Source organism: Peromyscus californicus, unplaced genomic scaffold, assembly GCF_007827085.1.
Source record: "Peromyscus californicus insignis strain IS unplaced genomic scaffold, ASM782708v3 Scaffold_8__1_contigs__length_139910024, whole genome shotgun sequence".
Lineage (NCBI taxonomy): Eukaryota > Metazoa > Chordata > Mammalia > Rodentia > Cricetidae > Peromyscus > Peromyscus californicus.
Window position 1 is genome coordinate 107,470,397 of NW_026294606.1, and position 22,326 is coordinate 107,492,722.

Below are 22,326 nucleotides of genomic sequence, written 5' to 3' on the forward strand. Positions count from 1 at the left end.
AAAGGCTGATCAGACCTCAACTGGTTTTGGATGTACATGCAAGATAAGGCAAAACTGTGTCCTGAAGTAAGCTTTTAGGGAGAGTCCTCTATTTTTACCATCTTATGCCTATGCATAACAGGGTGTATATGATGAAAGTCAGATGCATTATGGGAAGGGGTATGCACAGCAGGAAGATGATTAGATGACCAAACCTATCAGTTAAAACAGAGCCATCCTCACTCCGCCTCTTAGAAACAAATGCTTCATTTTCTTGGGTACCATAAAATGAAGCCCTGAACAATCACTGGAGCCTTGAGTATCCTCAATCATGACAGTGTGTCCCTCTAATCTGTACCATCACTTTGCTCTGATTAAAGTTACTTGCTATTTTTATTTTTTGCAAATTGGCGTGAGCCCTTATTTTCAATTCTTTGGATAAGAGGTCAAGAACCTAGAAATACCTGACCCAACCCTGAAAGCCCTGACCACCAGTAAGAAAGGTAGGACACTCAAAGGTTCTGGGATTAGGATGCAAGCATCTTTGAATGGGAGGAGAGTCCCTCTTTGGTCTATCATCCCAAGTCTAGCTGATATTCAAAGCTGTACTTGTCCAACATTGTGAAACTTTGTAGTTGAGTATGGGAGACTTCTTGACAGGGATATGCAGGACTAGGTCCTTGCGTTGTCTTGAAGGGCCTGGTCTCTGGGCCAAGAAGTGCGTATGTGAGAGAGACATGTAAAATGAGTCTCATCTCTCTTGTTTTTCGTTTGTTTTGTTTTTTAGGCAGCGTCTTGTGTCACCCAGGCTGGCCTCAAACTCAGGATGGAGCTGAGGCTGGTTTTGAACCGATTCTCTGGCCTCCATTTGAGTGCTGAAATTCACTCAGGTGTCTTACAGACACGCACCACCACATTTGGCTTCCTGTCTCCTTCATTCCTTGGCTCCAGGCAGATTGGTTCCTTGAAGAGAAGGCTAGAGTGGCCTTTCCCTAGCCCAGACCTCACAAATTGGCGGACCCAGTTTCCTCCCTCTCCTGCTTTTCTTCTGTTTACGTTTGATTTCTTACTGAGTTAACCGTTTCCCCCAACCTAGATAGACATTTCAGCCCCCAGCACTTGGAAACTCATTATGCCTAAGAGCCACCCACCTCTTCCAGGTCTCAAAGGTAGGCTGTGATTGGAAGGGGGAGTGAAAACATCAGGCATGGTTCCTGAAGTCCTCCCTCTTTGGCCTCCCATGTTTGAACCTGTCCTGCTTCTCCATGGCAGCTTTCTCGCCTGATGTGTGGCTCCACATTGGCCCGCTGCAGCCTGGTGTGTTTGTTGTTCAGAGAACTAGTTCAGCTTTCTGAGCCCTCAAGAGAAGCTGCTTTCACTAGCTGCCCATGTGCTTAGCTTTAGGGGAACAGTGGGGATTAGCAGAGAGGTGGGACAACGGATATCCGAGGATGGCTTTGATCTCAGTAGACTGGGGAACCTTCCCTTCAACATCTCCTAAGGTCCCTGTATACCCTATGAACTTGGGCTTACTGTAAGAGGGAGCGGGGAGAGTCAGTTAAAGGTGCTACCTGGGCAGAGGGTCCCAGGTCTGAGACTCAGCACTTAATTGTCATCAAGCTCATGCATAACACCATGGGAAGGGCAGTTTTCTGTAAGAATAGAGCTATATGTTGTTACAGGTTTTCTATTCCAAAGCCCCATTCACTCCTGTTGGGCTCTGTGCTGGACCACCCACTGAAGAGAAACCAGCCCTGGTCCTGGAACCCCAGTTTCAGGCAGACAACTCAAGACACTCAGGAACAATCCAGGAAGGGATAGGCTGGAAGGAGGAGAGACAAGAGTCCCAGTGAGATAGTCCTGAGGGAGAAGACAGTCCCTGGACTGTAGCCTCAGGCCCTATGTGACATCACAGATTCATGCCTTAGACCTTTGTCCAAATTTATGTTCTTTTTCAGAAGCAAAGCTGTATAATAACTGTGGATGACTGTGAGGGATATCTTGTGAGGGTCTTGTACATCCAAAACTCATACAATGGCTTTAGGATGGAGTCTGGCTATTTCCCTGTAGCTAGACATGATGGACATTGGAGTTGAGCCTCTCTGGGCACAACGCCCCCTTTCCACCACCTTCCACCCAACAGAGAAACCTTGGGGGTAAGAGACAGGATGGATTCAGAATGGTACCTACCTGGAGGCCAATTCTGACTTCTTCATCTGCTATGGGCCTTGGCCAGCAATCATCTCCTGCCTTGCCTTTCTGGGCATTTGTCCTCACCTCTAGTTGGTGATCACTGAGACTGGTGGTTGGTGGGTAGAGCCAGGATGGGTAGGGCATGGTGGAGAGGGCCAAGATGGGTAGAGTGGTAGGTTGGACATGTGGGTAGGATGATGGTTAGGGTAGAGGAGACAGACTAAAGCCTGATGTTCTTGTGAGTGTATAGTCCTCTTTATCTTTTTATCTCGTCCTCTCTTTTGGAAAATCCATCCCAGGATAGAATATTTTGTTCACCTTCCTTAGAGTGGCATATGTCCTCTGGCCAGAGATAATCAGAGACCCCTTGCCTTGTCCCCAGCCACAGCCACTGAGAGGTTCCAGGAAAGTCCTGTTCAGGCCATTCTGATTTCTGCGAGCTAGTTATATTTGCTTTCTGGCAGAGACAGAGGGTCTCATCATTTTGGCTCAGGAACCAACCAACTCAGACATGGGATGTCCACTGCCATTTTTCTAATGGGAGAATGGAGACAATGAGGTGGTCAGAGTCCAGAGAGACAGTATACCAACCCATGTCCTTTGATTTTCTGGATCCACCCATACCTAAAATCTGATTTATCACTTGAATAATTTAGGTACATGAACCAATAAGTATTCTTTCCTGCCTCTTGCAATTGAATAAAGGGGAGAGTGATGGTTGGTGATCAGAGCCTGTCAGGGGGTCAAGCTCTCCTTTTCAATAAATAACAACCTATATTACCCTACAGTTGCTCCCCAAGCCCTGAGGTGTCATGCTGAGTGGCAGTTTTGTGGCTGAGGCTGTGATAACAGGGCTGCCACCTTGGGATTTCTTGGAGATATGCTGGGCAGATACAGCTATGCTACAGCCTGTGGACAAAGGTCTGCCGAGCCTCCAAGCTCAGGTTCGCTAGCCTTGCCTAGATAAGGGCTCCTGGGCTCCAAAGAGTTAGCTTGGGCTTGTGAAATATGCAGCTCAGCAGAACAGAACCCAGGACAATAGATCTTCTCCCTCCGATGATAAAGCTGTGGCCTTTCTGCTCATGTCCAGTCCCTGGACAACCATGTTAGTGTCAGGGGATGAAGATGGGAACATACAAGCATGAGTGTGGGCTGCATTAGTATGTGCAACATCTGGGTGTGCAGATGGAAGCTCTGCATTCAAGAGGTATTAGTGTGGGCACCAAGGCTGTCTGAGTAAATGTGTATGAAGCCAGAGGAGGTGGGAGTTAAGCAATGGTGCCGTGTGTGTGTGTGTGTGTGTGTGTGTGTGTGTGTGTGTGTGTGTGTGTGTGATACCTAGCTATACAAACGTGGTTTGCATGAATGCAGGCTTAACCCAGTGATGGTAGATGTTGCATGAGGTGGCCATGGACTGCCGTAGCCTTACTAGTGTCTTGTTCTTCCGTCTTTGCTTGGGTGAGGCCTGTCACTCAGCTGTGGCAGAGGCCTTTGGTGCTATCCAAAGCCTGGGACTTCCTGTGTCCATCCATAATGACTCAGCCACTGTATGGCTTTGTCTGCCAACAGCTGTGACTTCCTGGTATGAAGTCCTCCTCTGGTCAGAAGAGCCTGCCTGGCAGGAACCAACACTCTATGAAGGGAAGCCTCCAAACAGTGCTGCTGAGAGCCAGGTATGAGTGACACAGATCGGTCACCTCAGAGAGCCTGAGTTCAAGGCATGGTGTGCCATTATCTCTTGGATTGCCAGTGGGCTAGAGGTTGGTGGCCCACATCCCCCCAGGCTTCCTCCCCCTCCTTTCACTGCCCTGAGGCTACTATATCCCTACCCAGCCCTTTGGTCAGTATGGCTGTGTTCTAGGATCTGGTCCTGCTTCCTCCTAGCACACCATCTGAATGGTGGACCATCACATCCCATCTCCTGGGGATTTCAGGCACCCAACTGTTCTCCTTGGGCCTTGTTTCCTGGAAAAGAGAGGAGTCAAACTCCTTGTTGGATCGCACAGTCTTGAGCCTGATGCCCACAGCCCAAGGAGTGTGTGGATGGAAGAGATAGGGAGAGCCATGAGGCTGATCGTCCCAGGAACTTAGATTGAGTGTCAGTGTAGGTGGTCTGGGTGGGAGTCAGCATGTGACTGGACACCATCACCATGAAGGAGGAGGAGCTCCAGAGTGGAGCCCAAGAACATATAAAATGGGGGGAGAGGGGTAAGTATTTTGCATAGAGAGAGGAATGCATAGCCAACAGGAATTCCCAGAAACCAGGACTGAGGGATAGAGTCTCCTCTAGAAAATGAGCAAACAGGTTCAGCCTCACAGAACATCTCAGTGGCAGAAGACAAGCCCAGGATCCAAGTGTGATGTTCAGCGTACAGCTCTGAGTGTCCCATGGCAGGAGTTGCCTCTCTCTTCTAGTGTGGACTCTGTGACAATGAACAGTGGCTGCAGGGAGCCAGCAGGTGGCAGTGTGGGCTTGAGTGTGGACAGTGCTGGCCAGCAGGCCTACATTTCTCCAGCACAGACATGGGCTTTCCAGAAGGAGCCTGTGGGTTTGGCTCACAATTGCCTGCCCCCCTGCCCCTGCTTGTTTAGGATGACACCCCAATTTTAGGGCGTGATCTTGGGAGCTAGGCCTGTGCTAGTGCACTGGAGTTCTAGTGGAAGGGAAACGTGTCCAAGAAAGGAAGTCAGGCTCCGTCTGAAAAGAGGTCACCAGGAAAGGCCTCCGTCTGAAGGGTGATGGGAAAGAGGAGTGTTTCTGCAGAGAGGAGCCGGAAGCACATTTCTGTCTGAATGGCATTTCCTACTGTTCTGGGAAGGATACGCCTTCAGAGTACTGAAGGCCAAAAGGTGGTGGTACCCAGTGTACTTGGAATCCAGTCCTGAAATTGGTTGCTCATCGTAGTCACACTAATATCAGGCAGGCCTCAGAGAAGTTACACTATGTTTCACAAAAACGTAAAAAGGGGGCTGGGGAGATGGCTCAGTCAGTAAGGTGCCTGCCGGGCAAGCGTGAGTTCAGATTCCCAGTGCCACAAAAAAAGCCAGGTACCATAGCATGGGCTGGGAGGTGGAAACAGGAGGTTTTGGGGACTTGGCTAATCTAGACTAATGGGTGTCTCCAGGAACTAAGGAAGCAGAGACAGGAGGATTGCCAGCTGGGTTACATAGTAAAATCTTGTTTCAAAAAGTAAATAAATAAATAAATGAAAGCAGAGATACCAAAAAGGAACTCCTAGACACTGACTATGCAGACTGCCCCGTCTGCCAGAGCACAACCTGGCCTCACGGGCTCAGACCTGAGGAGCAGCCAGCCAGGCACGTCAACATTCAGAGGCAGATTTAAAATTGCTTCCATTTAGGGGTTCCTTTCCTCTCAGTTTGCAGCCGTCAGGAAACCTCCAGGGCCCCCACCAGGGCCCCCACGCACTCCTTGCAAGCGTTACTTCTCTCTACATCTTTGTTGATAGGATGTATTTATTTTGAACACAGAAAAGATACATTGCTGCTTATTCAGCCTCATCTGGGAAGGAGAACCGCTGTTCTGTAGATCCCTCCAACATGATGAGTAGGCAGGGATGGTTTTTCTTCCCCCGGCACGTTCCAGAGCCACAGAAACAGACTGCATTTCTTGAAAGACTTTCATCCCTGGGGTGCATTTGAAAGGCTATACAGTACAACAGACATATTTTTGCCTAGAAAGCAGAACACCACAAAGGTGGGCAGAACTGCTTGTAAACAAGGTTCCCTCCCCCAGGTGGAGAGACTGTGACTCTAGGATGCCGCTTGCAGGATGCTACAGAACTCGTGGGTGGATTCCTTTCCACTCTGCGTCAGAATAAATGCGATTTCTATAGAAAATAAAATTCAAGATAGCCGTCCTTGCCACCCCTCTGCTTAAGAAAGGGAGTGCTGAATTGTCTTAGCCCTTCATTGGAGAAGTTGAAATGTGGGAGGCGGATCAGTGGGGGTGGGTCTGCTGCTTTGGGATGAGTGACAAAAGGTGGGGAGTGGGGGAGGCAGGGTGTCTTGCTCCCTGTCAGTGGCAGTGCTGGCAGGGCTCTCCTCAGAGATGCTTAGCCACCACCTTTGGCAAGCTGGCTCTTCAAAGATCACCTCTGTCACCTTATACAGTCTTTGATGGAGATTGCTGGAGTTTACAGGCCAGTATCTGAGCCTTTCTCCAGCCTGCTGTCCCCACATGCCTGCTTCTGTGACAGGATGTTGGCCGCAGACACTAGTCTTCTCATAGTGGCATGGTGTTTTTTGTGGGGTCCATATTCTTTTTATTTTTTGTCTCTGCGTATGTCCCAGAGAGACAAGGCCAGAATTCGTCACCTCAGTCCCCAGCTGTGAGTTGCCACCCTGAATAACAGCACTGGCTCTTGGGTTAGCTTGAGATCTCTTGGACTGAGACTAGCAGGGCTGGCTGGGCACTTACTGAGCAGCGGGCCCTTCTGTGCCTCTGAGGAGTGTCTAGGTAGCCCTGTGTTGAGGCTACCCATACCTTGTCTTCCTTGAACTCCCAATCCTGGCATGGACATGGGAAGAACTGTGACCCTCCTCCATGACACATGCCCAAGGGCCTGTCCTCCCCCTGTCACTTGGGGTGGGTGTCTGAGCTAACCCCACTAGCACCGCCAAACTGAGGACATTGAAACAGCAAGGGGCTCGGTGGGCTCTGAGGACCTCCAGGTCATGCCTAGGCCACCAGACCGGTTTCTCCACCCTGTAAGTGGCAGGGTGATGACATTGTGGCTCTTCTGACCTGGAGTGGAAAGATAGGCACAGTGCACAGGGGGACCTCACTGGGACCTGTCTCAGCTCCCAGTGGGACAAGCCCTAGGGTAGGGCTTGTGGCAAGAAGTGGGCCAAGCAGTTTCTGCAGGAGAATCAGATCGTGGCCACAGTCTAGAGGAGGCTGGGGGAGAGGGAAGAAAGTAGGGATTCCTACCTCACCTCTGCCCAGCACTGTTCAGAGAGGTACTACCACCAGGTGCAAGGCTTTGGGGGAAGAGGCACCAGATGGAGACACTTCATCTAAAGAAAACCTTCCAGGCGAGTTTTTGTGGGAGTGGGACCTGTGTATGTACAGGTGTCTATATGTGTGCGGCTTGTGTCAGTGTGTGCATTTGGGGGATGCCAGTGTTTGTGTGTTCTCATATATATGCATGTGCATGAGTTGTGCGCACCTGTGTGTCTGGAGGAGATAGGGTAGCCTAGAAGGACCAGTAGGACTTATGGGCTGGGTCACTCACACAATCCTCTCAGGGCTGGCAGTCGGAGCCTGGGTTGGGGTGGGTGAGCCCCGGGAGTTAGGTGGCCGTGGTTCTGGTCCTGGCAGTGGCAGCAGGTCAGATGGGGAGCCTGCGCCACACACAGCTTCATAAGGTGGCAGCGTGTCCATGGAGACAGCGTGGAGGCCACTCTGGCCCTGGGTCCTCTGCTCCTGCTGATGTTGGCTGTGGCCGTGGCCGCTGCCTGAGTTGAGGGCACCATTCAGCATGAGGCAGGAGTCAGTCAGCGAGTAGGGTGGTGGTGCATCCGTGGGGACGTACAGCTGAGTGGCCCCTGGTCCCACACACTCCTCATAGCTGCGAGAGAAGAGTTTTCACTCAGGTTATGGATCCCAAGACCTTAGGGCAGGTGGAAGAATCTATTCTGTGTGGTGAGGAGCTGCCCTCATTGTGGGAGACGGCCAGCCTCACTCATGCTGGCTCCTAGGAGACCACACTGGTCCCCAGGGAGGATAGTCTGATACCCTTCAGACATGGATCCTGGGTCAACTTTACTTCACATCCCAGGTGAACCCAAGCAAATCCCTACACCTTTCTCCCTGGGGGTTTTAGACTCCCTGAAGCAAGAGCAGCCACTGTCTAGGAATAGTCCTAGGCTGGGCACTGTGATAGGACCCCCTGAAATGTCTTGTAGGGTTAGGAAGGAGCCCCTGGGGCCCCTGAAACGGTAGCTTTCGAGCTCAGAGCATCTACTGCTTCTCCTGGTGCCTCCGGTGGGAGGGAAAAATGACATTTGCCAGGTCCAGGGTCTGCAGTGGGGAAGTGACAGGACTCTCAGCCCCTGCTCTAAATGATGGGCACTGCAGGTGGCTGGGACAACTCAAATGCCCAAGAAGGCACTGTCACTTCACGGGGTCTGATGCCCCAATGAAGGCTGGCCATGATAATTCCTGTCCCAATGGGAGGGTCTTGGAATCGGGGGCTATATGGGGCTCTAGATGCTCCACTCCAAGAGCAGAGGCCTAGTGTCCAGCAAGCGTCCACCCATACCTCTCCCTTGTCTGACCACTGTCCTTGAGTCTCCTGGAGCAGTAGACTTAACTCCTCTTCCTCAGACTCTACAATCTATTTCCTTGTGTAAAGTAGGATGGGTCATCCAATTTATTGGATTTTTCTTGGTGAGAAGAAGGCACTGTGGGTAGTTGGGGGCATGGTTCAGAGCTGGACCAGAATCCTATAGCTCCTGAGGGTGTGCCCTGAGAACATCACCTCCCTGACCCCCAAGGAGTTCAACAGCTTTAGCCTGTATGGGGAAGGAATTGGGCTCTATAAGGTACCCCTTTTGTCCTTGTGGTTCATCTAAAGGACAGGGCCAACAGGGGCTACTTTGATTGATGTAGAGGTGCACAGGGGTAGAGTCTGGGAGGAAATGGGGGGCTCTCTGTGAGTCAGAGCTGTCTAGGTTCATATCAGACAAGGGTGGGCTGATGAAAGCCTAACCTGCCTGGGCTGAGATTGGGACCCGGATGGCCTAAGGCAAGAGTATGAGAAGATGGGGACAGGACTGGAAAGGCAGGGTCTCATGCACACCAATGATGATAGGGGCTAGCCAAGCCTGGGGACTCTGGCTGCAGCTGCAATGTGTGAGAAAGACTGATCTCACAGTAGGCATGGATTCCTGGTGTCACAAATAGGAACTCAAGAGATTTTTCTCCTTAAATGGACACTGATCCCATGGTCATGATCCTGAATATCCCACCATTTTTGCCCCTGGAGGAATTGATAGGGGCTCCCCAAAACTGTCATGAGACCACCCCAAAACTACAAGTCTCCCTCCCCACCACCCACCAGCCTGAAGAATCTCAGCTGGTCTCTGTAGTTCATCCTGGTGACATTTCCTGAGTCATGCCCATCTTCAAGGGGACTTGCTTTGTCAGAGGGCAGAGGCTGTGGCCATGCCCACTGGATCCCAGGGAAATGAGGTTCTTTCCCTGGGTGGGAGATCCTTTTATCCAGAGGGTCCACTTCTCTCCCCATCATGAGGCCCCCTTACCCTGGTGGAGAATCTGGGTACAGCTCCCTGAGCACTGTGACATCCACATCCCCATCAGAGCTGATGTCCAAGGGCGGGGGCCAGTCCTCAGCAGGGCTACAGGCATAGGACATCCTATGACTGGAGTGGCTGTGCATATGTCCGTCAGATGCTGCAGAGAACAGAAGTGTAGGCAGTGCTAGGGACTTCCCTCATAGTAGCAGTCCATCTGAGGCTCGGAAGTCCCCACACGACCATCCCCTTACCAGGCATGGCTGTCTCTATCCCAGGCAATGCCACTAGAATGTGAGCACTGTGCCGTTCTGGGAGTGGGGTCACCGGGAGGAGACAAGGCTGGACCTATCTTGAGGAGCTTCCAGGATGGATGACAGCTTAGCCCAGGGCAGCCTTGGCACTGGATGGCATGTGTTAAGCTTTAATAAGTTAGTACAGGACTGTGGGAGAGGAGACGTGTGTGCTCGGCACACATGTGACTCCAGAGACTAGTTCCCACTCCTCATACAGACTTGTCCTTCCTCTTGACCCAACAGCAATAGAAGAGTATAGATCAGGAACCATATCCACAGGCCCAATTCTGGGGTTATTCATGGGAACTAAGAAAACTCTCAGAGGAAATACATCCATTTATTATTGGTGGCTCTGCCCATCTGGCAGGTCATGACCCTTATTTTATCCTTCATATTGCCTATATTTTTAAGGTTTTCTACAATGACTACATATTGCTTTTCTGCTAGAATAAACCCAATCACAGGCTGTGCAAGAGGAGCTGAACTGAGATTTATTCCCCTTTGGGGTGTCAGCTGAAAGATGGGAGCTTTGGAACAATGTGGGAGAAGAAAGCCAGGAGAGACGAGACAAACAACAGAACAGAAGCCAGGCCGGGGTTGCTGGGCACTGGAGCTGGGGTCCTGTATTGCCAGTGTTGTCCAGAAGAATCTCTGGGCTCAGGCACAGGATGGATCCACTTGCAGAGCTGGAGGTTGCTGTACTTCCTTCTGCAACCCCACCCCCACACCCCGGCTTGGGAACTGTAGTCCTCACCCTGGTTCTAAGCCTTGCCACAAAGACTCGTGAAGATCACTCCTTCCATAGCCTCTGGAAAACCTTCTTTGGTCTGAGTGCAGGTGGGGTGAACCACATGTAGGCCATAGTCTCATGGATGCCACCCCTGTGACTAAGGCTGGAGGTGTGGGTATGAGAACAAGGAAGAAGAAGATTCCCATTTCACTTCCCTGGTAGTGATAAGGAGGGCTGGAGATGTTTCCCAAAGGAAGTAAGCAGCCTTTGAGTCAGGCCTGGGCAGCTTCAGAACAGTGGTTGGGCAGAAGGAAAGCACGTTCGAAAGGGTGGATGCTGAAGGAGCAAGATCAGGTGCATGGCGGGGGGACTAGGTGCTGAGTGGGAGGAGCAGGGGGGCATGAGGGGTGTACTGGGTCTACCTAGCATCATCCTGGGGTAGGGGACAGTTAAGATAGTACCCAGGCTCCTCATGGGAGCATAGGTCATGTCAGCCTGGTCTGGGCTCTACTCTTGTCTGCTAGGGATTGCTTAGCCCCTGGGAGACTCGGGGCCTGGGCTGGCTGAGCTTCCTTGCTGGTCCGTACAAACCTGCTGACCTTTCTTTCTAGTCCCAGCTGGTTCAGAGCATGTCACTAACTGACCATCGTTCTTCCATCACCACTAGGTCACCCTGACAGATGACAGCCCTCCCAGCACTGTCTAAGGCCTGGTCTCTTGCTTCTCTCTAGACTTTCCCAGAGCAGCAGCATCTACGTCTGAAGGGCCCTTAGCATCCCAGTGTCTGCTGGACCTAGCCCTAAGCCCACAGGTGGCCCATTAGGGCTGTGCAGGGGTCAGTCTGAGTGCACCCAGGTCAGCTACCAGGGCTCACATCTCTATCTGCCTCTTACAAGAGGGTGGCCCCAGGTCCATTGTTCCACTGCTCCAATCTCAATTTTGGATCAGCAAATTTCTCATGGGTGGGGAACAGAGCTAGCTACTGAAGACTGTCAGGAGGGGGATTCTGCAAAACGAGATAATACAAAGGAAGTTCCAGGCACAGGTAAGTGCTCTTACCCACCAGCCCTCTGTGTTAGCTTCAGGTGTCCCTTAACTGCTAACAGGTGGCTGGCCCTGCTGGTTCTTTCTTGCTCCCAGGCTCCTCCTGCCTTGGATGGGGAAGGCCATTCAGGTCCCACACAAAACTTGAGCCATAGTGAGAAGACCCCTCAGGGTCTTGCACTCTATGGGCCAAGCCTGCCTTCCCCCCTAATTGGGGGCAGGTGGTCTTCACTCTGGGTAGTGGCCCTGGCTGCCCCTGTGAAGATTCCCATGGGCCTTGTTCCTGCCATGGAACACTGCCTCAAAATCAACCCATTCTGCTTCATTTAGATCATTCTGGTCTCTTCCAGGAATGAGATCGAGTCAGGTGGCCATGTTCTGTAAAAGTTTATGCATTCTGACAAGATGGACACTCCAGGAACTGGTCCCCTGCCCCGGTAGCCACTGTTGTAGGACAAGAAACCCTGAAATAATTTGTTTTTTTTCCTTTGTGGGCTCTCAGTGGTAGATTTTTCACTGATCATTCATTCTATCATCCATCCATCTATTTATATACCTACTCATTCTATTTCCACCTGTGCCTTAAGTTCTCATTTATCCATCTTTCCATCCTTTACTCACCCAGCCCCTCTATGTCACTCAAGCATGCCACTTAATCCACCCATATATCCATCCTCCTACCCCCCATTTCTCTATTTCTCCATTGGTCTATCCATCCATCATACACATTTACCCATCCATCTCCTCCACCCATCATCTATCCACAGATCTATGCATCCCTTATGTACTCATCCCTCTACTGGTCTAGTCTACTCACCAATCTCTCTCTCTGTCCATTCATTCACTCATCTATCAATCTTTCTACTCATTTATTTCTCCTGTCATCCATATCTCCACTTATACCCACGCACCTGTCCCTTTCTTATCCATCTGCTCATCTACATTACTTATCCTTCTATTTATCTATGCATCCGCCTGCCTATCTCTCCATTTATCCAGTCACCCATCCACTCACCCAGTCTTCCATCTCTCTACGCATCCATTTTCACTCATCTCTCTACTTACTCACCTCTCCATTTGTCTATCCACCTATCTCTCTACTCACCCACCCACCTCACCATCTCTCTATTCATCCTATCACCCCCCTAGCCACCTACTCACAAATCCATCTTTCCATCCTCCATCTCTCTATCTCTCCATCCATCCATCCTCCCATCCAGATGCCTGCTGGACCTGTGTCAGCACAGCATGAACCAACAGTGGTAGTGGCTGAGGAGTATGGCACACTCTCCATCTGGCCTTCAGCCTCTCCCTAAGTCCTTCTCTTGACAGACTACAATGCCTTTCATGCTATGGGGGGGGGGGGCATGATAGTGGACGCCTGTCAGCTCTTCCTGATGGACCAGGATACTTTCCTGACCCCATGGCAGAGCTGCCACCCCCTTGTACACCTCCATAAGTCAGTCACAGTGGCAGGAGTAGCATGACCCAGAGCTCACCTTGGCCCTGTTCGCATTCTCGGTGTCGGCGCCGGCGGTGGCGGTGGTGGTGATGGTGGCGGCGGTGGCGATGGTGGTGTCGCTGGATGCGGGCTTGTCTGTCCCTTCTGATGCTTCCCACAATGATGGTGATGCAGGAGAGGGTGATGACCACACCTATGACAGCACTTGCCACTAGCACCGGAGACACCAGCAGGTGGCTGTGCTCAGAGCTCTCGGAAAATGTGGTGGGGTAGAAGTAGCTGGTGCGGTTGTACCGTGCTACTGCGGACAGAGAGAGGGGACACTGAGCTGGGTCTCAGGCCTGCCACATACCTTCCTCCTTCAACCCCACCATCCTGGGAGTCATATATCCCTAAATAAATGGAGGAGAGTCAGGATCAGGCTTCTCATCTTGGTTGCTCCTGCTGTGGGTTAGGGAAGCAGGACTCCATCCAGCTGCCTACAGGGGCTTCTGGTGTTTGTAGGCTATCCTCCTTCATTTCTCATGGCCCTGCTGCACCAGGAGCCCAACTAGCCCACAGATAGGAAAACTCAGAAAGGGCAACGGACCTGCTCAAGGCAGAGCTGAGGCTCAAACCCAAGAATCTTAGTGGTAGACCAGGACTCTCTTCCACCAAGATGTCAGGTTGAAACATCTTTACCATAGTCTTGGGAAGGGGCAAGAGGTGTGCAGAAGGCAGGGTATAAGCACTTGGGGCAAGGGTCTCAGCCAGAGCAGCCACAGGCACCTGCCATATGGCTCGGGAATAGCCATCATCTTAGTGAGTACCATAGAATTCCTCCAGCTCGCTGAGGGTGGGTGGTGGTGCAGGTATCCCTCATCATAGACAAGGGGGGTGGGGCTCAATGCTGGAAGAGACTATCCCACAGCTAACTAGTTACTCTGTGGCAGAGCTAAGCTGGAAGTGTGGCTCCCAAGTCCAGAGGTCCCTCTCTAGCAACCCTGGCCCTCAGTGGGAGACTTCCCTGAGGTATATTTCCAACCTCCAGACAACAGTGGAACACAGATTCGTAGACTTCTTGGACCTCAGGGGCATGGCAAGCTTGGTGGGAAGTCAGGTCATTTCTGGGCTCTGTTCTGAGAGAGATTTCCATTTGTCTGCCTACAGCCCATGTTAGCTGCACCTACTGCTTAGGATTGTATGAGGTTTCCAGGCCTTGCATTTGATAACCCTTTGTGTCCTCATGTCCAGCAACCAGGCCGGGTATATCAAAGGTGCCTAATATGTGTTTGGTGTGAATGGATCCAGACTTGAGACCAGGTGGGAGAATGCCAGGGAGGGTTTGAGTTGCTTTGAAGGAGCAAGGCTTCTGTCTTGGGTGGTAAAGAAGTAGACTTGGAATGGAGACCTGCCTGGGTAGCTGCAGAAAGGCTTTTTATCCCATCTGAGGGTCTCTATACCCACCATTCAATGGTGGCTGCTTTTCTCTTCAAAGTCCTTCCCAGCACTTACCCTAAAGCCCCACCACACTCAGTCCCTAGTAAGGACAGGTGGGTAAAAGAAGAATTTGGGAGCTTAGCTGGAACTGGAACACGCTTAGCAGCAGTTTTTTTTTATTTTTTTATATTTATTTATTTATTTATTTATTTATTTATTTATTTTGGTTTTTCGAGACAGGGTTTCTCTGTGTACCTTTGCGCCTTTCCTGGGACTCACTTGGTAGTCCAGGCTGGCCTTGAACTCACAGAGATCCGCCTGGCTCTGCCTCCGGAGTGCTGGGATTAAAGGCGTGCGCCACCACCGCCCGGCTTAGCAGCAGTTTTGGCTCATGCTTTTGCAGCACACTGATAATCATCAGTAGGGGATGTGTCACTGTTAACCATGCCTGATACCCACACTTTGATTGAAGTTCAGTATAAAAAACTCCCTTGGTGAGATGTGCACCCCATGGTCCTAGCTAGGCATGCATGCCTCTTTTGTGTGCATTCCTTGTGTGTGTGTGTGTGTGTGTGTGTGTGTGTGTGTGTATGTATGTAGGCACACGTGAGCATGGGGTGCATGCATGTGGAAACCTGAGGCTGATGTTCAGAACCATCTTCTATTACTCTTCCCCCTTATTCATCAAAGCAGGGTCTCTCAATCAAACCCAGAGCTTGCTGCTATGGCTACTTTCAGTAGCCAGCTTACTCTGGGGATTCTCTGTCTCTGACTTACGAGGTTGGAATTCTATGGCCTGCCCACCTGCCCAGCTTTTATATGGGTTCAGAGGGTTGGAACTCCAGTCCTCAAACTTGTGTGGCAAGTGCTTTAACCACTGGTCATCTCTCTAGCCCCCACACACACTTGTTGATGCTCTGACACGAGAATGCTGATGTAAATGGATTCCTGGAATTCTGTGAGAACAAACGCCGGCCAGTTTTCAGAGGCCCTACTATGTGTAGGCTCAGTGCTAAGATCTCACTTCATCTTTGAGGTTATGTTCATTCAAGTCTTCCCATGTAGCGTGAGGACATCATGACTCAAAGATATTAGATAACGCACATGCCAATATGTAACTGAGGCAGGCTCTCTCTGGGCTGTGGTTCCTTCACTAAGTCAGGAGATAGATAAGAAGCTGGGAAGGGGATTACTATCATAGGGGAGGGCGAAGACAGAACTGAGTTATGAAAGAGTGTCAGTTACTTCTCACTGGGATTAAGTCTGGGATAAATATGAGATAGCTTTGGTAAGATGTATGTGGTAAGCCCTAGAAAAATCACTAAGTAAATGCAGTGGAAAAATCTTTTAAATGGATCAAAATATTATACTCAAAGTATTTAGTTATAGCAAAAAGTAGAAATAGAAGGGGGAAAGACATGAGACACAAAAAGTAAATTGGCATAGGTAAATACAGCTGTATCAATGGTCATGCTGAATGTGATCTGATTATCCAGCCTGACCAAGAGGCAGAGACTCCCAGTCTGGGCAAAAACTGTAACTATGTTACTGTCTGCAGGCATCTCATTTGGGAACCAGAGTCAAAAATGAAAGGATGGAAAAATAGATACTATGAAAACATAATTATAAGATGGCTGGAGTGGCTGTGATAATTAAGAAAAAGAGACTTTAAAACAAAAAGTCATTAGAAATAAAAGGGACATTTTATAATAAAATGATTAATCCACCAGGAAGCCACAAAACTGTAAACATATATTCACTTAACAAGAGAGTCCCAAAGTACATTAAGCAAAGGCTAAAAAACTGAGAGGAAATAGACACAGTACAACAACTGCTGGAACTTCAACGTTCCATTTTCTTTAAGATTAGGTAGAAGCCAGATGTAGTGGCACATACCTATAATCCCAGGACTTGAGAAGCAGTGACAGGAGAATCATAAGTTCGAATCCAGCCTCAGCTACATAGTGGGACCTTTTCACAAACCAAGGAATAAGCCAGCCAAGCAACAAACAAACAACTAAGCAGAAGAAATACAAGACTTGAACAAAATTATAAACAACTTCGACCTAACATACACCCACCGAACACTCCACTTGAGAATATGCATTCTTCTCTAGCACAATGGAATGTTCTCCAGAATGGTTCATAAGCTAGGCTGCAAGATGAGCCCCAATTTATTTAAAATGATCAAAATTGTACAAACTATGTTCTTTGATTACAAGGAAGATTAGAAGTGAGTAACACCAAGAAATTTGTGAAAAAATGTAGGAAGTAGGCAACAAATCAAGAAATAAATAACAAACTGGAGCGAAAGGCACAGGGGAAATTCAAGCATATGTTGAGATGGGTTAAAGTGAAAACCAGGATATCAGACCCTGTGAGATGATGCTAATGTAGTAGTTAAGGGATGTTTACAGTTTTAAGTATCTATATTCTTTTTAAAAAGATCTCAAGCCAACAAATAGTTTCTACCTTAGAATCCTGGAAAGAGAAGATCAAACTGAAGTCTGTGTAAGAAGGAAGGAAGGAGCCGGGCGGTGGTGGCGCACGCCTTTAATCCCAGCACTCGGGAGGCAGAGCCAGGCGGATCTCTGTGAGTTCGAGGCCAGCCTGGGCTACCAAGTGAGTTCCAGGAAAAGGCGCAAAGCTACACAGAGAAATCCTGTCTTGAAAAACCAAAAAAAAAAAAAAAAAAAAAAAAAAAAAAGAAGGAAGGAAAAGGATTAGAATAAAAATGTGTGGAATTAGAGACTCAAAAGGCAATAGAGAAAGTCAGAGAGGCCATACTCTATTTATTTATTTATTTATTTATTTATTTATTTATTTATTTAAGATGAACAAAATACAAGAGTCTTCAGCTAGAATGATCAAGGAAGGGAGGCTGGAAGGAGAAGCTTCAAAATACTAAAATCATAAATGAAAGAGGGGGCATTACTACAGACCCTATAGAAATACAGTTATCAAGGAATATTAGGAAATTGGATATCTTGCATGAAACACACAAATTCTTAGAAATACACAAAACTGAACAAATAGACCTATGAGTAATCAGAACCTCTCAGCAGATTTATCACTAGTGAAGAGATTGTTGAATGACTAATAAAAACAATCCCACCAGGAAAAATCTAGCACAAGACTGATGAACTGTACCAAACATTTAAAGAATAAATAACTTTAATAGGTACAAAATTTCAGTTTTGGAGGATGGAGAAAGTTCTGGAGAGGATGGTGACAGTTACACAATGTATGAGTGGACATAAGGCAATTCATCTGTATAGTTAAAATAATTATATATATATACATATATACATGAAATAATGTCAATTTTCACAGAATTCTCAAAAATAATAGTATAAGTGAGCATGCTTACCAACTCAATATATAAGACCATTCTTACCCAGATACCAAAACCAGACAAAAATGTTACAAGAAAAAAATACAGTTCAATATTTATTAGAGCAAAGCCTCCTGCTATAATGCTAGTGAACTGAGTTCAGTAATGCTTGACTTCATGACTTCTGATTTGGCAAACAGTTCTCGGATATGACAACAAAAGCATGAGAAACTAGAGAAAAACAGATAAACAAAATTTAATAATCCATTTGCACCAAAGGAAACAATGAAGGAATAGAAGATACAATCTATAGAATGGGAGAGATATGCTTGTGAATTAGGTATCTCAGAGGGTATGAAAGTCTAGGATATATAAACAGCTATTAAAACATCAGTAATATAAATATTGTGCCATTGGAAGTAAGCCAAGATCAGAATGGACATTTCTCTGAAATATAACTGGCCAATAAACACACAAAAATGTGATGAAATGAAAAAAAAAAAAGAAAAAGAAAAAGCAAAAGCTGGGTGTAGTAGCTCATGCCTTTAATCCCAGCACTTGGGATGTGTAGGTTGGTGGATCTCTGTGAGTTCAAGGCTAGCCTGGTTTACAGAGTGAGCTCCAGGACAGCCAGAGTTAGAGTGAGACTGTGGTGGTTTGAATAGGAATGCCCCCCATAGGCTCATATATTTGAATGCTTGGTCATTAGGGAGTCACTACTTGACAGGGATTAAGAGGTGTGGCCTTGTTGGAGTAGATGTGGCCTTGGAGGAAGTGTGTCACTGGGGGGGCAGTGGGCTTTGGGGCTTCAAATGCCCAAGCCAGGCCCAGTGTCTCTTCCTCTCTCTTCTTGCTGCCTGAAGATCTGGATGTAGAACTCTCAGCTGCCTCTCAGCACCATGTCTGCCTGTACACCACCATGCTTCCCACCACAAGGATAATGTACTAAACCTCTGAACTGTAAGCCAGCCCCAAAGAAATGTTTTCCTTTATCAGAGATGCCATGATCATGGTGTCTCTTCACAGAAATAGAACACTGACAAGAACTTTAAGTCTCTGAAGAAAGAAATTGAAGAAGATCTCAGAAAATGGAAAGATCTCCCATGCTCATGGATAGGTAGGATTAACATAGTAAAAATGGCAATCTTACCAAAAGCAATCTACAGATTCAATGCAATCCCCCTCAAAATCCCAACACAATTCTTCACAGACCTGGAAAGAACAATACTCAACTTCATATGGAGAAACAACAAAAAAAATTCTTTTAGGATAGCTAAAAGAATCTTGTACAGCAAGCAACCTCTGGAGGCATCACAATCCCTGACTCCAAGCTCTACTATAGAGCTACAGTAATAAAAACAGCTTGGTACTGGCATAAAACTGACATGTGGACCAATGGAATTGAATTGAAGACTCTGACATTAATCCGCACAGGTCTGAACACCTAATTTTTGACAAAGAAGCCAAAACTGTACAATGGAAAAAAGAAAGCATCTTCAACAAATGGTGCTGGCAAAACTGGATGTCAACATGTAGAAGAATGTAAACAGATCCATATCTGTCACCATGCACAAAGTCCAAGTGGATCAAAGACCTCAACATAAATCCAGTTACCCTGAACCTGATAGAAGAGAAAGTAGGAAGTAGTCTTGAATGCATTGGCACCAGAGATCACTTCCTAAACATAACACCAGTAGCACAGACACTGAGAGCAACAATTAATAAGTGGGACCTCTTGAAACTGAGAAGCTTTTATAGGGCAAAGGACATGGTCAATAAGACAAAACGACAGCCTACAGAATGGGAAAAGGTCTTCACCAACCCCACAACTGACAGAGAGATGATCTCCAGAATATATAAAGATCTCAAGAAACTAGACATCAAAATACCTAACAGTCCAAATAAAAAATTGGCTATAGAGCTAAACAGAGAATTCTCAACAGAAGAATCTCAAATGACTGAAAGACATTTAAGGAATTACTCAACATCCTTAGTCATCAGGGAAATGAAAATCAAAATGACTCTGAGATACCATCTTACATCTGTCAGAATGACTAAAATCAAAAACACTGAAGACAGCTTATGCTGGAGAGGATGTGGAGCAAGGGGAACACTCCTCCACTGTTGGTGGGAATGCAAACTTGTACAGCCACTTTGAAAATCAGTATGGCAGTTTCTCAGAAAATTGGGAATCAATCTTCCTCAAGACCCAGCTATACCACTCTTGGACATATACCCAAGGAATGCTCAATCATACCACAAGGACACATGCTCAACTATGTTCATAGCAGAATTATTTGTAATAGCTAGAACCTGGAAACAACCTCAATGCCCCTCAACTGAAGAATGGATAAAGAAAATTTGGTACATATACACAATGGAGTACTACTCAGCAGAGAAAAACAATGACATCATGAGGTTTGCAGGCAAATGGATGGAACTAGAAAATATCATCCTGAGTGAGGTAACCCAGACTCAGAAGGACAAACATGGCATGTACTCACTCATAAGTGGATACTAGATATAAAGCAAAGGATAACCAGACTGCAACCCATAGCTAGCAACCCTAGGAAAGACACAGGGATTTCCCATTGATGGAGAAATGGATGAGATATACATGAGCAAACTGGGGGTGAGGGAGGGAAAGGAGGGTAAGGGACAGGGGATGAGAGCTTAGGGGAACGGGAGGTTCGAACTGGAATGGGAACAGAGTGGGAGAGCAAGGAAAGAGATACCATAATAAATGAAGACACCATGGGAATAGGGAGAAGCGGAGAGCTAGGGAGGTTCCCAGGAATCCACAAGGATGACTCCACCATAGACTACTGGCAATAGTCGAGAGAGTGCCTGAGCTGGCCTACTCTGGTGATCAGATGGCTGAATACCCTAAATGACATCATAGAGCCCTCATTCAGTGACTGAAGGAAGCAGGTGCAGAAATCCACGGCCGGGTCCCAGGCAGAGCTCCAGGAGTCCAATCAATGAGAGAGAGGAGGGATTCTATGAGCAAGAGATATTGAGACCATGATTGGAAAAAGTACAGAGACAACTAGCCAAACTAGTGGAAACACATGAACTGTGGGCCAATAGCTGAGGAGCCCCCATGGTACTGGACTAGACCCTCTGGATAAGTGAGACAGTTGTTTAGCTTGAACTGTTTAGGGGCCCCCAGGCAGTGGGATTGGGACCTGTTCCTAGTATATGAGCCGGCTTTTTGGAACCTAGTGTCTATGGTGAGACACTTTGCACAGCCTTGGTGCAGGAAGGAGGGGCTTGGACCTGCCTCAATGGAATGTACCAGGCTCTGCTGATTCCCCATGGGAGACCTTGCCTTGGAGGAGGAGGGAAAGGGGAGTGGTTTTGGGGGATTCTGGGGGTAGGAGGAGGGAGGACAGGGGAATCTGTGGTTGGTATGTAAAATGAATAGAAAATCTCTTAATAAAAAAAAGGATGCCTTAACTTAGAAAACAAAAACTGCTCATGGGAATGTACATGTTATTGGCTCTTTTCTAAAAGCATTCTGGTCCTTCCCAAATGACTAAACATGATCTCAGATGATCCAGCCACCTCCTCCTAGGCATTTACCAGGAGAATGAAAACACATCTGTGCAAATTAATAGTCAAAATAAAATCATAACAACCCCCAAAGATGGAACACAGCTTCTTTCTCAGTCTTTAGATTTTTTTCCCTTAAAACCCACATCCTCAGAGACTGCCAAATTTGGAGATCCAGTGGTATTACTGGTAGATATGGGACCTGTGCAGGATGGGGCCTTATGTGAGATTTGTAGGTCACTGAGGATACATCCTCCAGAAAGATTAAGAATTTCTAGTGGATTCTTTCACTTCCTGCTCTGCTTAGAGATGCATACACCAACTCACATTCCCCACCACTGTCACCCATGTCATGAGGTGGGGCAGTCAAGGAGCAGCCACGTAGTCAAGGAGTGGTTAAGGCTTCTCTATGCTATTTGTACTTGAAACTGTCAAAACTGTAAGCTAAAGGAACCTCTTATTTTATAACATTAGTTGCTTCATAAACAAGGCAGATTGACTTGACCCAGCCGTTATAGCAAATAAAGCATGTGCTTTCTTCAAATGTCACTGATTACAATCTCTAAATGTCTCACTTACTCATTTGTTTACTTATTTAATGTGATATTGTGTCTTTGGGCTCCTTGCCCACCTTACTAGTTTGTTAGCCCCTTGAAGACAGACTTCCCATCTGTCTTGCCTGATTCCCTGAATCTGCAGCACCCGGTCAAATGCCAGGCACATAATAGACGCTCATTAGCTGTCTGCAGGATGACTGAATGACCTGCAGTGGACTTGTTGGCTCTCCGTTTTCTCTTAGGCTAGAATCCAGTTTCTCGTCTATTTAACAGCTTGAATTTTAGATGATGTGCCAACTTCTCCTTTTGACTGCCAGCTATTGTTATTTATTTTTCCCCAAGATGCAGATGAAAGATGAAACTCCCCTTCACCCAGCCACCTCCATTCCAAAGGGATCTTTCTAAATTGTGTCGTCTGACCTCAACTTAGAGCTAATCTGGAGCATGCCTTCCACTATTTCTTGTCTATGCCAGTG

The 22,326-nt window shown here is 47.7% G+C and overlaps 1 protein-coding gene across 2 annotated transcripts in view; it reads right to left on the minus strand.

Moving 5' to 3' along the window:
- Positions 1–5,631: 5,631 nt before the first annotated feature.
- Positions 5,632–22,326, minus strand: part of Bean1 (brain expressed associated with NEDD4 1) — a 49,197-nt gene continuing 32,502 nt past the window's right edge. Inside the window, exons 3-5 of one of the 2 annotated variants that reach the window (XM_052727448.1) lie at positions 13,023–13,283; positions 9,463–9,613; positions 5,632–7,766 (exon numbers count right to left, since the gene is read on the minus strand). In XM_052727448.1, the coding sequence (XP_052583408.1) occupies positions 7,427–7,766; positions 9,463–9,613; positions 13,023–13,283 (752 nt within the window). In that variant the 3' untranslated portion in view covers positions 5,632–7,426. Of the gene's footprint in view, positions 7,767–9,462; positions 9,614–13,022; positions 13,287–22,326 lie in introns of both variants that reach the window. The other variant, XM_052727447.1, reaches the window with a different exon arrangement.